General features: G+C 39.1%; 1 protein-coding gene across 1 annotated transcript in view; it reads left to right on the top strand.

Annotated features, from left to right (window-relative positions):
- LOC122789837 (connector enhancer of kinase suppressor of ras 2-like) overlaps positions 1–17,572 on the top strand; it is a 2,725,661-nt gene that overhangs the window by 2,270,105 nt on the left and 437,984 nt on the right. Inside the window, exon 8 of the mRNA XM_044057275.1 lies at positions 14,655–14,723. Coding sequence (XP_043913210.1) covers positions 14,655–14,723 — 69 coding nt within the window. The remainder of the gene's footprint in view (positions 1–14,654; positions 14,724–17,572) is intronic.

The raw sequence follows: 17,572 nt of genomic DNA, 5'->3' as shown, positions 1-17,572 counted from the left end.
TTCAGTATATATATTTCCAAGCTACAACAGCAAACATCCTGCAAACTAATGTCAGGTATCAGATTAACCTTCCAGTTTAAAACATTTATTTCCTCCCTGCTTGGCACTGCTGCTCTCCACATAACATCACTCAAATGTGATTGGCATCATTGCTCGGGTTTGTGCACTACCAGTAAATGGAATAATAGGAATTAGCACAAAAGCATTAGTTGCCATAGCTCTACTTCAGTTGTTAGGCATGCCTGGAGTTAGATGGGAAGCTGCACAGTTTAGGACACAGAGGTGGGCTGTCCAGGATATTTATAGGATTCCTGGTAAAGCACAACAGCCAAAGGCTTCTGCAGGGGGACTATTCTGACTCTCAATACAAGTATGAGGCTTAGAGTTGTTTGGCTCAGGCTGTATCCAGTGCTACTGGCATTCCACATACTGGGGAAAAGTGTAGGCATCATTTTAATGACCTACAAAGGCAACAAAGAGATACCCTCAACTAGTGGGGGAATTAATTTCAAACTGCTTACATCTCACAGCTGTGTAAGTATGATAATAGAGAGTATTTGTAATACACAGAAAGGTAAATATAGGCAAGACTGGTATGCGTAATGCTTTACTGTTCTTTCCACTGGTAATGCTGAAAGACAGTTCAATAGACAGGCTCAGGCTGATCAAATGAAGAGACTGAGGGAAGCAAGTGGTATGTATGAAGCACAAGAGAAATATTATTGCAGCTTTAAAAGTTAAAGATAGATTCTTTATACAGTTGTAGCAAATTGAGCATGCATATCCTAACTGTAAAAGTAAGTATGGATGCATTAGTTTGTAACACAAACCAACTTCAGGAGTCAAGTATGAGACTCTAGTCAGAGGTTGTGGGTTCAAATACCACGAGTAATAACTATACAATTCTGCATTTCTTTAATAATATTACATTAACTTAAACTCCATATAAGTGTCATAAATGCCCTGCTGTTAACTGTAATCTGTACAATTGGACCAAGTATATGTGCAATATATGCACATTTCAAGGATTACTTTCAGCAATCTGTAGTTATACTGTGTAGTTGTTAGAACATATACTTAAATGCAATACTTCAGATAAAACAGGTGTATAATTGTGTCAATGCATTGTATGTCACACATGATGATACTAATTTTATCTTATTTTTTTCTAACCCTAACTCTTATCTCTCTTTTTTTATTTTCTGTTATGTCTCATCAAAATGTCTCCACGTCATCCATCTGTACCAAATCACTAAATGCTTCACAGCACAGTCAGGTAGGCCAGCCCAGTGGATCAGCCTGCCCATCGCTCCACCGGCTCCAGCATTGATGCCCAGCACATCTGGGTCCCAACCTGGCAGCACTGTCTTTGCTGCCCCTGCACGACCTGCACCCTCAGGTAGTACTGCCTCAGCAGATGGTGTTGTGGTATGCTCGGGGAGCAGTAGTGGAGGTGGGGATTTCATCACCCACCAAAATATGCCAGGGTTAGTACATAGGGTTGTGCACTGCATCATTGGCATAAGACTACTCCAGATAGAGAGGCTGGTCTCCCTCATGATATATAGGAGGAGGGAATGTCAAGCACTCCAGTTACCAGTGGAGTAAGGGCCCAGTGATGACAATCCAGTGGATGAGGACTAGATTCTCACTCTCTCCATGTTTGATGGCATGAGCCTGTGTTCTCCCATTCTTCACCCCAATCATGGTGTCCCACAACCACAACCCTTTGTGTCCCTCATCATCCATGTTTCTTGTCCTGTTTGTTTTGTTTGTTTGCATTTGTTTCTTCCCCTACCCAACTTACCTGATCCAGAAATACCTATATCCCTCACCCAGCATTCTTGTCTTACTGAATTAAAAAATGGGCACCTGTCCCACAAAAACATATTATCCCGTACATAACTCTCCATTTTATACATGTCTTCTTAACACGCTTGATTCAGTCCAATTAGCTATACATCATGGTCACATTGTTGTAACCCTTCTTTCTGATGGTGACAGTCCAAATTCAGCTAATATTCTGCACATATTTTCAATTTTCAATGTTGAAATGGATAGCTATGGTACTTTCCTACCTCCCTCCTTCACATTCCTGTATTGCTTTCCCTTTGTTTTTCTCTTGCTTGCTCCTCATTTCACTACTTTTCTATCTACCCCATTTTAACACTTATAATCTGGTCAAAAAAATAGAATCATGCGCAACACACATAAGTACCAGAAAAAGCAATGGAGCCCTTAATTTTTTGGCCTCTATGTTTGAGCGGAGTTCGGCATCATGCACCAATGCCAAGCAATGGCAAGCAGCCCTACAATGTGGCTGTTACCTCCATGTAATGCAGCTTAAACTTACTGAGCTAGGCCAACACTCAACAACACATGTACTATAAAGAACTGATGTCATTGCATTATCACTATTTATTTAAAAGTATTAGATACACCTAGATTTGAACTCAGTATCATCTGGGCAAAAAAACAAATGTATCAGTGCATTTACACCTGCTGTTACAGAGTCAGCTAAGCAGCAAGTGTGTTTCATAGACTCAATATTAACCCTCAGAATTTTAGTAATGAGCCTCGCATTTGTGCACAGCTTAACTACATGTAAACAGGAAAAGTAATGGAAATGTGTATCCCGCATGCACAAACACTTTTCCAACCATCTTGCAAACTCGCTGCTCGATGTTTTGCTATGTAATGTCACTATTATCATGTATTAGTGCTGTTTACTGTCCATATACTTTTTATGCCATGAAACTATGTGTGGAAACATAAACATAAACTGAAGGCCCTATCTAGCAATATGTCACATATTTACAGTGCAGTCATATGTTGCCTCCCCCATGCACTGCAACCCTCATCTCTCAGTACTTTATTTTTATTTATTTATTTTATTTTATTTGCAGTTTGTTAACTCTGAAAGTCCATTGGGCCAAAATAGCCCTTTTTCAATGGAGGTTCGGGGAGAAAGCTCCGAGTACATACATTCAAAAATAAAATCAACTGGATTTACAAAACAATATAATACAATTAATTAAAAAATTAATACAATAGTAAAAATAGCAAGAGTTAATACATAGTATTGTGCAATACAAATTATGTACAGCTTACAGGACTGAAGAAGGGATAGAGCTGTAGAGGTGGAAGTAGCAAATATATCAAAAAAGTAACAAATATATCAACTACACTACATAAATTAATAACAGATGTGTGGTATGTAATGGACATCAGTCTTGTAACATGTACAACTAGAACTATCTTCACAATTGAACATGCCTACACATCCATTAACTCTCCCTGAGAGCTACTGATCCATAAGCCTAACCAGCCTTATATGAAAGGCTATGAAAAGAATCATGATGGACCTTATCCACAAGGACATAGGCAACCTTCATAACTCTTGACCTGACCCAGTTTGTTTTTTTCAAGGGTAAATCTTTCTTATTAAATGTAGTGAACATCTTTGAGAATGTCACCAAAGCCCTAGATGAGGGAAAACAGTGCATACTGCATATCTTGATTTAACCAGGACCGTTGACTCATTCACCCATTCAGGTATCATAGAGAAACTCTCCCATCTGGGGATTAACCTATACATTACTAGATGGATAGCCAGCCAGCTCACTGACAGAACACACACTGTCAAAGTTGGGGAGTCCACTTCCACCAGTAGACCAGCGGCCAATGGAGTAACACAAGGATCTGTGCTGGGCCCTCTACTATTTGGAAACTATTTCTTTGAAGTCTAGGTGAAGGTAGATGGCCTGTGGCTTACCATGTTTGCAGATGACTGTAAACTGGATGCAATCATAGAGAATCCATCAATGATGTTAACATATTACAAAAGAGGGCTGACACAGACAAATTATCGGTGCCATTTTATGGACTGAAACTTAGCACAAAAAAGCCTCATTGTCCACTTTGGCAAAGAAGTAGTCCCTGCTAATTATGATATACATAGCACCCATCTAAGCTCAAACTCAGTAGTGCGAGACTTGCGAACATATGTTGACAGCAATCTAAACTTTGATCACCATGTCTCCATAGTAATAAGAAAAACATTTGACATTCCATCACATCCAAGATCAGGAAAGTCATAGCTATGCTGTACTCTGCATTTTTCAGACCACTAATTGAGTACAAAGTTCCCTTCTGCATGTACCTCACCAGACACCTGCAACAAATGGGGAGACTACAAAGGCTTCTGACCAAGACAATCCAGGGAGTACAAAACATGACGTACATGAAAAGACTGAAAGCCCTGTTACTGTACTCAGTATTGTATAGACTGCTTAGAGGTGACTTGTGCCTAGCCTACAGAGCAGTCTCGGACCCTGCTCTAATGAAAACACTGGCCATCCAGAAATCAAATGGGACAAGAATAACTTGCTCCCGGGATCTCAGCCTAGCCTGTGACATAAACAGAACATGCTAGAGACACTGATATATCTCCCAGCAATTGCCACTCCTCTGGAATAGTCTCCTACTGCATGTGAAGTAGAGCTCCTCAATGATCCTATTCACTTGCAACCTTGACAACTGAATGGGTAGCACCTATGTCCCTCATGGACAGGGGCAGTTGGTGCTGATCACAAAATCACTCTGCTAACAACACCCATCTAATTGTGGTCAGTAAGGGTACTCAGGTTTTTAAACCACTAGGTTTGTAAAGGCCCTAGGGCCATTAGCCTATGAACCTATACAAACCTCCCAACATCTCTCCCATGTCCACTGCTGATGTCATCTAATATAAGCTGTCCTTGCAGCCTTGTTAAATTCAGACTTGTGCTGTGGTGCTTCTGTAACGTACTGAACTTTGTAGTCTTTATACTTAGGTAGGGGTTCTATTTTCACTGCAGCCAGCTGAGGTGTGTGTGTGTGTGTGTGTGTGTGTGTGTGTGTGTGTGTGTGTGTGTGTGTGTGTGTGTGTGTGTGTGTGTGTGTGTGTGTGCGCACGCGCGTGTGTGTGTGTGCATGTCTGTCTTTCTGTCTGTCTATCTAGCCCGAACAGCATAAGTGTGTACCCTACAGTTACCACTCTAGTCCCATGGATTGACAGTGTTTTGACACTTTTACATGCTTACACATCCATTTTATGCAGGTCTCCTATCATCTTCTCTCCAACATTCACTGCTGATGTCATCCACTCTAAGCTGTCCTGCAGCCTTGTATAAGTCAGACTTGTGCTGTGGTGCGTGTGTAAAGTAAAGGAGTGATGTAGTTTGTATACTAAGGTAGGTAGGGGTTCTGTTCTCATTGCAATCAACTGGTGCATGTGTGTGTGTTTGTGCACTTGCTTGACATTACAGAGGGCCTTTTACACCTCCATGTGGGACACTATTATTACCATGTTCTCCTCACTAGACACTGCTGACATCATCAGCTATATCTGATTTGTGGATGTGCACTATTCCCACCAGGACAGTGTCAGAGACTGGCCTGAAGGCCAGGCAGAATTCCCCTCATCCTATACAATACAGATTACAGTGATATGGCTTTCAGTCTATCCACATGCATTATGACATGGTTTGTAGGCCCTGTGTTTTCTTGGTGAGAAACCCCTGTGGTCTCTCCAGCTGCTGCATGTGTCTGGTAAGGTACCCGTGAAAGAGAGCATTCTAGTCTATTAGTGTTCTGATGAGTTTTGTGTACAGTGCTGTAGTGTAATCCTCAGATCTGAATATGATGAAGTGACTTATGATGTGCACAACATACGCTTTCAATACCAGTGTGGACACTTGATCAAAGTTCAGATTTCTATGTGTGTTCCAGGTCTTGCATCACTGGGTTTTAGCATAGTGGGACTGTTGTCAATGCTGTGATTAGCAGGGAATTCCACTTTGGAGAAGGACAAAATAAACACACATTTTTGCATTTATTTGTAGACTGTGTGTGTTTCTCATTTGTGTTAGCACTTCCTCTATTATGTTATCATCATTGGTAGATTCAATGATTGTACCCAGTATGCAAGCAAAGCCATATACTTTAGCCTGACCTGTCAAGAAATAGATTCCAAGCAGTAAAGGGCGAAGTGCAGATCCACAGGGTATGCCAATTGTGACAGCTCTACTGGTACAGGTTGATTCTCCAACTTTGTGTTCTGCTGGTGAGCCAATTGGTTACCCATCTAGTGATGTAAGGATTTATCCCCAGCTGGGAAAGTTTTTCAATGACACGTGAATGTGGGATTGTGTCCAAACCCTAGGCCAGATCAGGATAGTCAGTATGCACTGTCTTACCTTTCTTCCAGGCCTATCACACAGAATCCATGGGCTGTGACAACTTCACAGATCACCATAGCATGACTCAGCACATACACTTTCCAGAAATGCTTGAATACATGTTTCTGTAGAATGGCATACATCAACATGCATCCATCAGAGTTGGGGGGAATGCACCCAATGCATGCATGCATGTATAGACACATCCTGACTCTCTTCATCTGTGAAGAAGACTGACATGTCATCATGGACCTTTACTAAACGGGCATTAGTAGTATCCTGGCTGCGTGCAACAGACCTGTTTGAGTTGTTAATGCTACATCATCTTTGTTACATCTGTTAGATGTCCTAAAGTACATCATGGAGAGCATGCATGATGATAACACTATCATCCTTTTGAACTTGACAAGCACAAGGCATTTGACACAAATCTGCAGGTATGCACTCAACACTGTTAGATGTGGCCATAAACATCTATATCACCAAGTGGGGAGACCAAATGTATTATATACCAGGCATTGAATTATACTGAAATGTGTGAAGTGACCTTTATCTGAGGTCCAGTAATCAGGTCCATACATCAGGGCTGTCTGCTAGGCCCTTTCCATTATTTAAATCATAGACATTATGAATTGCATATACATCCTTTGTCCACATAGCTGTCTTAAAGACTACAGATCGTGGGCAATTATTGACTCCAACTGTGATATTAGTATAATACAGACACTATCAACACACACCAAAGATTGCTGCCACAGCAATGACAATACCTTCAATGAAACAAAAACATGGGAAGGATTGTTACATCATGAAAACAAATGTACAACCCAAGGATAATGAAGACATCACACCTTATAATCAGACCACTAGGTATGTCACTTGTGTCCTGGGGTAGATGGTTTGTGAAACATTCACCAACATGTGGTCACAGTGCTGACTACTCCCTTGTATGTAACACAACTGCTAAGTATGTGAAGTACAACCACATCAGAGGCCATAATATCCCCATAGTTCACAGCCTTCATCACACCAGTAACTGTGTACAATTAATTCTTCTTCATGTAGTGATATGTAACTGAAGTGTACCACTTTTGTCACAGTGACCTGTCACACATCTTATTGCCCATACCTTTGTATTATTTTGTGGCATAAACATTACTGTCTGATGGTGCGAATCCCCCATCAAGTTGTTATATCAGATGCATGTGTAATACCTGTTCTGGTGATGCACACATTACATAACTAGCTGTTTGACAACATTGATAGCATGGGTAACATTCGAGACATTGTGGATTGTTCTCTCTCTCTCTCTATATATATATATATATATATATATACATATACATATATATATATATATATATATATATTAATATATATATGCTATGCATATCAATCAACTAGCCTGTATTGATTATGATGTCACATACAGGTATAGCAGTGTATCTCCTAACATCTCCAGCAGATGTTACAATGGCAGGACAGTGTGCGTGATTACTTTCATAGAATGTGGACATGTCATAATAATTGTACAAGTGTGTTTGTGCAGAAGTATCTCTGATTACTCTAAATCACAAATGTCATGTCAGAAACATGGGATTATTGGAGGTATTATTCTGATATTGTCCATGATTGTGTGTGCTTCTTTTACTGTTGTCCATGAGCTTTATCTGTTTCCTACTTGCTGGAGACCTCTGTTGAGATTACACTCAAATTCAGACAAATCAATTTGCACAGCTTTACAATATGCACCCTATCCCAATTGTGTATAACATCCCTGACAGATGTCCTGTGCATTGTTCATGTAAGGATGCTTATTTCACACAGATATCTTTCCCATTGTTATGTCACCTTGTGTGACAGTCACATAATATAATACACATTTTCATTGTGCAGTCCATACTGTACAGTACTGATATGTGATTTGTGTTTCTGCTACAGCTGTCTTCCATTTCCATTGACATGCCCTCATCTCCTGTACATTAGGTTGTTTCACCTGTCCTCTTTCCCTGTGTTCATTCCTAAAATTCATGAGTATCCCTATTCAATACACACACACGCACACTTCCCCTAAGTGTTTATTTTACATAGGTTCGTAGGTTATAGGTAGGTACCAGGCTATTGGCCCTAGGGCCTATATAAGAGTAGCCAAACAGTACCCTGGCTTTTGCCACCCAAGAAAATTATTTTCCTGTGCCCCTGTTGAGCAGAGCCACAGAAGTGATCCCCGGGGTGAATTTCCTATCTCCCATCCAGTCATCAAGATTTTTCTAACCCTAACTCTTTTTCTTGAAGAGTGCTAATGAGAAGCTTTGTTTGATATAGCTAGGTAGTTTGTTCCAGAGTATGGGAAGTCTCTGGGACAGGAATCTATCCCTCCAGCATGTTCTGTTTATTGTGGTGACAAGGTTTAGGTCCCTAGAGCATGTAGCTCGGAGGGATTGGGATTTCTTTAAGTGGAGCATGTCCAACAGCTCTGGGTTGGACTTAGCATTGTATGTTAGGCAGAGATCGTCTCTGAGTAGGCGATATGTGACAGAGTAAAGCTGGAGTTTTTTTGAGACAGTCTGCTTAGGGCATCTGTTTGAGGCCAGTAATCCTCTTTCTGAGGTATTTCTGTGGCCTTTCCAGTTGTTGTAGATGTCTTGTGAGGTACATACCAAAAGAGGCGTTGTACTCTATGATGGGTCTAATGAGTGACGGGTAGAGATGAACAATGACCTCTTTATTCCTGGATGAGAAACCTTTTGTGATGAGGTGTGCCACGTAGAAGGATTCCCAGACTACTATGGTGATGTAATTATCAAAAGAGAGACTACTGTCCACCTGTGTCCCAAGGTTATCACACTTTCAGTGTTAAGTAGACTACTGCCTATGTGGTAGTTCATGGGTACAGAGTTTTTACCAAATAGGATGACAGTGCACTTTGTAGCATTGAGCTTGAGGCCATGGCTTTGACACCAGGCATCTGTCTCAGTGAGGCCTTTTTGTAGGATGTCCACATCGTTAAGAGTTTTGATTTTGGCTCCTAGTTTGCAGTCATCTGCAAAAATCATTAGCCAAAGACCTTCTGTGTTAGCCTGTACTTTAGAGAAGTAGATACCAAACAGGAGAGGTCCCAGGACTGATCCCTGTGGTGCTCTACTTGTCTGAAGTTGGATTTGGAGTCTGCTACTGTCACAGTGTGGGTTCTGTCAGTGAGCCAGTTGGCAACCCATCTTATGACATAGGGAGTTATACTTAGTTTAGTGAGTTTATCTATAATTCCAAAGTGGGGGATGGTGTCAAAAGCCTTGACGAGATCTAGATAGGCTGTGCGAACCACCTTACCTTCATCTACGGCTTTGGTGACCGCTTCAAAGAAGTCTATCAGGTTAAGGAGACATGATCTGCCTTTTACAAACCTGAACTGAGTGGGATCCAGATTTTGGAGATTGCCAATGTCATTGTTTATAAGTTCCATGATGATACGTTCCATAGCCTTGCAGACCAGGCTCGTCAGGCTAATGGGGCGGTAGTTTACAGGGTCCGTGGTGGCTCCCCCTTTGTGGAGTGGGATAACTGTCGCTGTGCAACATTCAGTGGGTGCAAAGCCTGAGGTGAGGCTTTAATTGAACACGGTACTTAGGTGGGGTGCCAGTTCATTCTGTAGTTCATTTAGAACACAGCCTGGGATGTTGTCAGGTCCCATGGATACGGTGTTCTTGGCTTTGGAGAGTGTGTTTTTTTACCTGTGCAGCCGTGATTACAGGAATTTTGCATTCTTCCGGTATAGAGATGGGCCCTTTAGGGGATGAGTAGGGAGTAAAGTTAACACTGAGCCTATCTGCCAGGATGTTGACAATATCAGTTGGTTCTGTATATTTAGTGCCATTGTGCTGTAACTCAGAGCAGATCTGAGTATTGCCATTGAGATTCTTGACATAGCTATAGAATGCTTTGTGGTTGTCTTTAGAATCAATGGCAATTTTGTTTTCTTAACTAGCTTTGGAGGATTTTATGAGGGATCTCAGCTTCTTACTGAGGCTGACCAAGGAGTTCCTCCAATCATGGAATTTTACTCTTTTTTGCAGCAGTTTTTTTTCTTCTGTTGTAGAGTTTGTTTATGGCAGGGTACCACCAGATTGGCTTCCTTTTTTTTGGAGGATAGCATCTTAGTTCTGTTAGGGATTGCATGATCCATGCACATGTGCAAGTGCGTATAAAGTGCATTTGTGTAGGATTCAGCAGTCGTACCTCTTGTCCATCAGCATGGGTGTCGTGAAGTTTGCCACTTCTGTCCATGTACCCTTATAGACGATTTACATACCTTTGGTACAGAATATCTGGAATGGGATTTCACAATACTCTTCACTGTATATACTTGCCTGTACTGTGTTTGGAACATATACATAACTATATATTAAGCCCTGGTAATCATTGTGGCATTCACTGCAATCCCACTAACCTACTGTGCTCTGAGGCAAACAGGTTTGCTGTTTGTGTTGTTTTACATGGTTTCCTGGCCAGCAACACTGTTGCCAGCCACTAAACCACAATTGTTTATGTTTAAACATGGTGCACGGCATGAATATGTAGTTAGCACTGCTGCTCACCACCCATCAGTGTGCACATGCGCAAACTCTGTGTAGTCTTTGCGCAAAGCCTACACAGAGTTTACTGAATTGCAGGGATATTCTTACAGATAACTCAGATTTCTAATGCAAGCAAAATTGTCAAAAAGTTTTGGATACAGTTCAAGTATTTCTTCACTTGGGTCTGCCAGTACCCTTCCTGTTACTTGTTGGCCATATTTTATGCAGTAAATCCACCATTTGGCAACTATTAAAAGATTTGACTTCAGGTAAATTTTTTTCTGTTGCATGAGATGCAGTTGTCCCTGTCTTTCTGGATACTGTCCCTCTCTTCTACTTAACATGATCACAGTAGTTACTTTCATTTATTTCTTGCTGTTGTATGATCTGTTCTACATCTCAGCTTGCAAGGTATCATATACATTTCTTGTAAAAACACCCATTTATTAGTACAAAATTCTCATTATTTAGTTTGTCCTGTACCTCTACCTATTTATTCATATATCTATCTTGATATAAAATCCATGTGTGTGCATGTGCACTATATATATATATATATATATATATATATATATATATATATATATATATATATATGTGTATGTGTGTGTGTGTGTGTGTGTGTGTGTGTGTGTGTGTGTGTGTGTGTGTGTGTGTGTGTGTGTGTGTAGAGAGAGAGTGTGCATATTTAGTAGGTTTATACTCTATTCTTTTTGCAGTTGTATATTTGCAGTTTAGTTTGTTTTTGGATAAACTACTGACTATGCAGTTTGGATCAGTTGTGGGAATTCGTCTAGCAGACATCTTGGATAATGTGTAATATTATCAACTTAGTAGAGTGTTGCTTACATGGTGGATACCTTATTCAGCACTGCCCCAGGGTTTCTGGAATTTAGACATCAATCTTTGTATATGGTCATTGTGACAAAAGGAACAACCATCAGCCCAGCTAGCTGGAATTTTGTAAAAAAATATATGTCATTTGTGAATACCAACATGATTTATACAGACGTCTGACAAAGGGAGATACTGCCAGCTCAGCTGTCTGGAATTTTGTAAATGGTTATGTGTCATTTGTGAATATCAACATGCTTCATGTAAGATGCTTGTGTTACAAATGTACTAGAACTGTAAGTCATGTATATATCAAACAAGGTTTGAACATCCATGTGTGTTGAAATGATATTTTATATGCTACTGAGCTTAAAATGGATCCACAGTGTACACTACTGGAAAAGAACAGAAATGTACATGCACAATTGTAACTGTGTAAATGTATATATTCTAATAGTGGAAGCTGGGATACAGGAGGTTAACAGCAGTCTAGTAAATTTCAGAAAAATAGCTGAAATTAAATTACTTTATGGCAGCAAGGCGACGCAATGTTTAAAACTAGAGAAGTGTATGTATTGTCTTGGAACTGTTTTATTGTTTTATGGCTTCCGGCATCTATCAAAGATCTGAGGAAAATCCCATGTCTGTGTATATTCACAGGTAGATGCTAAATACTGCCAGAGTCCAGCAATGGGGGTTTCACCTTGGATAGTGTCAGATGACAGGAAATAATGTCATTCTGCAAGCTATCCCAGCTGTAATATTTGAGATATTAACTTAAGAAGTCTTTAGAGAGACACAGCATTCTGTATTCTGTCTTTGGCCTGACAACATCAGCTAGAAGATCCATTCACCACATTTGCCTCGCTCTGTAGTAAATAAGTTCTTAGGTTATAGTAATTCTCTTAGATATAGTCAGGAATATACCAAAACCTAAATTAGATATTTTTCTTTATTTATTTGAGACTGTCCTGCAATGTTGTTTTAAATATTTCCTGTGATTTTGAATTCTACTGTCACTGTAAGTATATATTTAGTATTGTCTTGTTCTTTTATTATTTATTATTAAATATATTTAAACCTTTCACTGTGGCTGATCTGTATAGAGATATTTAAACTCTAAGAGTACTTGCATATTTATTTGGTGACACTGTGGGCCACTCCTAATAGCCTTGCTCTTGGTCAAACTACCATTTGTATTGATAGTAACATTATACAGTAAAATTGGACACCCTTTGTTAAGGGCCTTAAAGTAGCTGATAAAGAGCTGGCTGGTGGCAGAGATAACTACCTTATAGCCTGGACAAAAGGAGGCATAGCTAGTACACCTGTGCCAGCCTTTCCCAGGTGTGTGTGTGTGTGTGTGTGTGTGTGTGTGTGTGTGTGTGTGTGTGTGTGTGTGTGTGTGTGTGTGTGTGTGTGTGTGTGTAAATCATACCTCAAAGTGTGTGTGTCAGCTACTTGGGCAGGGGCACAAAGCACTGGCTGGACAGAGAGGGTGCTGGAGATCTTGGCTTGGCCACTCAGCTGAGATTCTGACTCTATAGCTGTGCCAGTGGGGGAGTGTTACTGGTGAGCTGGAAAAATAGGGAGAAACCAGCCACGGACTGACTATGGTCTCTGTGTGCTCTTAAGGGAAATTGCACTTGATGCACTGAGCTGCATCTGGAAATATTGTGTGTGTACTTGTTATCCTCTCAGTGTATGTGCCCCACAGGTGCCAGTGGTGAGTATTGAGGCTCCTTGATTACCGACCCAGTGGTGGGGCACCACAATCATAAAGAAGAGTTATGTAATCAGATGGTTAAAAAAAACTAAAATTAAAAAAATAGTAAAAAAGGAAGTTTGAACAAATGTACTCTTAAACCTGCTTACTTTCAGCAAAATTTTAAAAAGGCCAAAATAGCTGTTTTGCATTCACTGTGTAATTAATCATTTGTAGGTAGTTTTGCTTTGACTCCATTTAAGGTTTAGGTGCAAAGTAAAATGAGTGAGTAGCAAAGAGGAGTTTGACAACACATCTGTATATTGTTATGTGAACTTTGTTCATTTTGGTAAGGATTTATTCTATAGTATAATGGTGGTAAAATGACTAAAAGAAAATGCTAAGAAAAATGAATATATGCTATTAGAACTGCCAATAAATAACTAACAAAGCTTTTGCACTGTAGTCAAATTAGAGACTGAAATATTAGTTTTGGGCTAAGAGTGCAGGAAGGATTTAGAGTTTTGCCTCAGGATTTGCTTAAAGTCACGTGTACAACAAGATGAGTGAGAGGCAGAAGCTTAAATAGATATTTTAGATAATAAATCAAAGATTGTCATATTGTGTAGTGTAGCACTGCAGTGTACTAATATGCCCCATGCATTACATTTAAATTTCTGATGTATTTGTTTCAGCAGTAGAGATCAAGAAGCTGTGTTTTATATTTATTGAGAATCTGCCAGTGTTATTAGTGCATTATTAACTTTTGCTTAATTCTTGAGAGAACAACTGAAGTAATATTGAAAATTATAATATAAAGCATGCAAATTATCTGTTTCATTGTTCTAATGAAATTTCTCTGAAAAATCAAGTTCTGCATTTGAAGCTTTGTTAATTATGCAATATTGATTTAATTAAAAGAGCGGATGTTTCTACCCTTAAGACATTAAGAAAAATCATCATCAGAGGTATTTATTAGTACAGTAATATGCATTGACCCTATGAGTGTTTTGTTTTTATCGCATGTGGTTAAAAGCAAACAGTATCGCTTTGATGGTAATACAGAAATGAAAGTGTATTATGTATATGACACTTCTACATAAATGTCTTAACTTTATTGTATGTAATTAACAGTACTGTGGAACTTAAGAAGTTGTAAGGCATTCTGTACCCACAAATCAAGTATCCTGACTATTTTCATTAATTGCACTTTTAGACATACCTTTTTGATTTGTGGGAAGGTGAAATGTAAATTAAATGCCAGTTTTTAGCCTGCATAGCCTACTTCTAATACTGCCCTTTGTTATTTTTAAATTTTAGTCCCCTGCAGACCAGTGTAAGAAGATCCATGCTGGTGATGAAGTAATTCAAGTTAATCATCAAACAGTGGTAAGTTGGTCAAAATAATGTAGCTGTAATTGCAGTTTTCATAAATGCATTTGAATGGTACTTTGAAATCTTAAACATGTTTTGCTTTCAAGAAACAGTGTAGTTTAATTAGATGGAATAATGATAAAATGTCTCCTTTATGATGCTGCAACTTGACTCCAGCAATTACTCCTAGTTTACAGAAGGATATTTAAAAAGGTCAGTACCAGACAAAGCATTTTAAAGTTTCAGCAACTAGAAAAGGCAGAAGCATTCTAATTATCTTATTCTTATAACTTACGGGTAAGCAGTAGCAATTTATATCACTAGGGCATGTCTAGAAACATGAATGGTTGGTTACAAGCCCAATATTAACTTATTACAAATCCAAGCCAGTGTACAGAAAAAAAACATGAAAGGGTGATGTATATTACACTGCAAAATACCATGATGTCAATGTAAATCCTTTATACATGATCCAAAGCACAGTGACAACCATAGTCAACAAACTCTACCATTTTGGTTCAAACAAGTTGCTTGACGTAACCATGGTATTCGGTTTTCCTGGATTCTGACTTGGAAGAAAAGGGGACATATATTTTCAGTGACTAGACTGAACATTTCAGAAAAAAAAAACAGCAATACAATTAACTGTTAAGATTTGCAAGATCTTATGTCTGCATCTTGTGTGACAGTCACTGTCTCTAGAAAAGAATTTCTGTAACTCCATAACTTTGTTATCCTTCTGATGCAAGCACTACTGCCCCATTACATGGCATGAGTCTTTAGTATATGTATTTAATCAAATGTGCATTTAGCAGAGCAATTTATTTTGTTTTCTATAAATCCTGCATGGTTCTACATCAAAGTTTTGCTATTCAAGAATTATTGTAATCAAATGATTTATTTATATCACTGTCAGTCTGTCTATATGTCTGTCAATTTATCTGTCAAATAGTTTATTTATTCATTCTTCATTCATTTATTTATTTAATTTTAAATGTCTCTTATTGGGTAATAGGAGAAGAAAACTTGACACAGACCAAAAAGGCAAATAATATTTGCCTAATAGATTTCATTTCAAAAACAGATTCCATATATAAAATAAATTTTGCAATATACTTAAAGCAGAAGGCAGTTGAACTAAAGTACAAGGGTGTAGTTATAGAATTCTGTATATACTTTCAGTGTACTACCTGAGCACTTATACAGGTTCAAAACAATTGAACTGATCAGGGTGACAAAGAAATCAAAAAACAGTACTGAGAGCATAACATCTGTCTAAAAAAAATTGTAGAAATATTCATTGGTGAGCAAGTCTGTCATCCATCCATCCACACCCCCTTTTTACCATTTTTGCACATAGGGTTGGGGTGTCACTTCAACAGTGACAGTCATCTAGAGCCAAGGTTCACAACACCAAGTGACTAGCCCTGTCATTGTTGTTCTTTCATATCACACACACGCACACACACACACACACACACACACACACACACACACACACACACACACACATACATTCACACCTATGGCCAGTTTACAATATCCAGTCCACCTACTTGCATGTCTTTGAAATGTGGGAGGAAGCCAGAACACCCAGCTGAAACCCATGTGAACTCAGGGAGGACATGCAGACTCCCCACCGAAGGCACCTCAGCCAAGAATAGAACGAGGAAATCTCTTGATGTCAGATAATAATGCTATCTGCTGCATCACTGTCCCACCCTAGCTAACTTTAACAAGTCTGTAATGTTGGTCCAGAATTCCCTGTTGTTAATTATATTCCATATATGAGTGAGAAGTTGGCTTCAGGCAGTTCCAAAGTGAAATGATTTTAAAGGTAAGACCTTAAAGGTTATCTGGCATATTGAATAATATATATGTAAAGACTGTTAGTGTACAAACCAAGAAAGGACAGGAGTAAGATAAACAAGTTTAATAGTGAGGGAAAACTGTGATAGCATGGTTCTAGCAGGTATGGGTAGCCATTAGGTAGGTTTTTTTTTTAGGAGAGTACATTGGTGATTGTAGAGATCAGAAAACATAATGAATCTACAAATATGACTGAGTCATTTGTTTAGAGGCTAGATATATTTTAGAAGGAACTTAGAGTGATAATTGATGTAGTTTACCATTTGTGGATGAGGAGGTTCTCACTGTTGGCTCTCTTCACTTAAGATGTGTAGAGATCAGACACCTTACAACTTTACCAGAGGTGCATAATCCCATTGCAGGAACCTTTTGTTTATTGCTTTTGGAGGAAAGAGGGATCCATTGTTATCCATAGATGTTTAAACTGATACACTTAGTCTTGCACAGTGTTATGTGGCTCAGCGATAAGCAATTTCCTAATGGTATGATATCAAGCAAAGAAGTTACAAAGCATTGATTTGGTTTTCAGCTGTTCACAGTCATCCTCCTGGAAATGAACCAGTTTCACAGATTGATGAAATGAAACTAGAGATTTTTTTTCCTTAAATTACATTTAAGGAGAGGCCTGAGCTGAGTAGCACATGACTATCAACATAGAAGAATAAGGTGGTGATCGAGGAGATAGATCAGGAGACCATTAATAAATAAAAAGAATATTGTGGGCCCCAGTACCTTGCCTTGGGGATCCCCTCTACATAGATGTACTCATAATGAAGTGGTTGGGACTCATAACAACTTGGAAGGAGTTGTGGGCAACAGATAGATGTGAAGCCATTGGATCAGGCCATCAATAATGCCTATTTTCCATCTCGGAATCAAAAGGAAGTTCATAGGTTGACTAGTAAGTATCAGGCAATTAGTCTGAAGCCTATTAGAAGCCTATCCAAAAACCCATATTTAAAAATTTCTTTCAGCCTCAAGGAAGGCAAGACATG

Source organism: Protopterus annectens, chromosome 15.part0 (genome assembly GCF_019279795.1).
Source record: "Protopterus annectens isolate FY-2018-M chromosome 15.part0, PAN1.0, whole genome shotgun sequence".
NCBI lineage: Eukaryota > Metazoa > Chordata > Ceratodontiformes > Protopteridae > Protopterus > Protopterus annectens.
The sequence above is the reverse complement of the archived record's forward strand: the minus strand, read 5'-3'. Positions and strand labels throughout refer to the sequence as shown.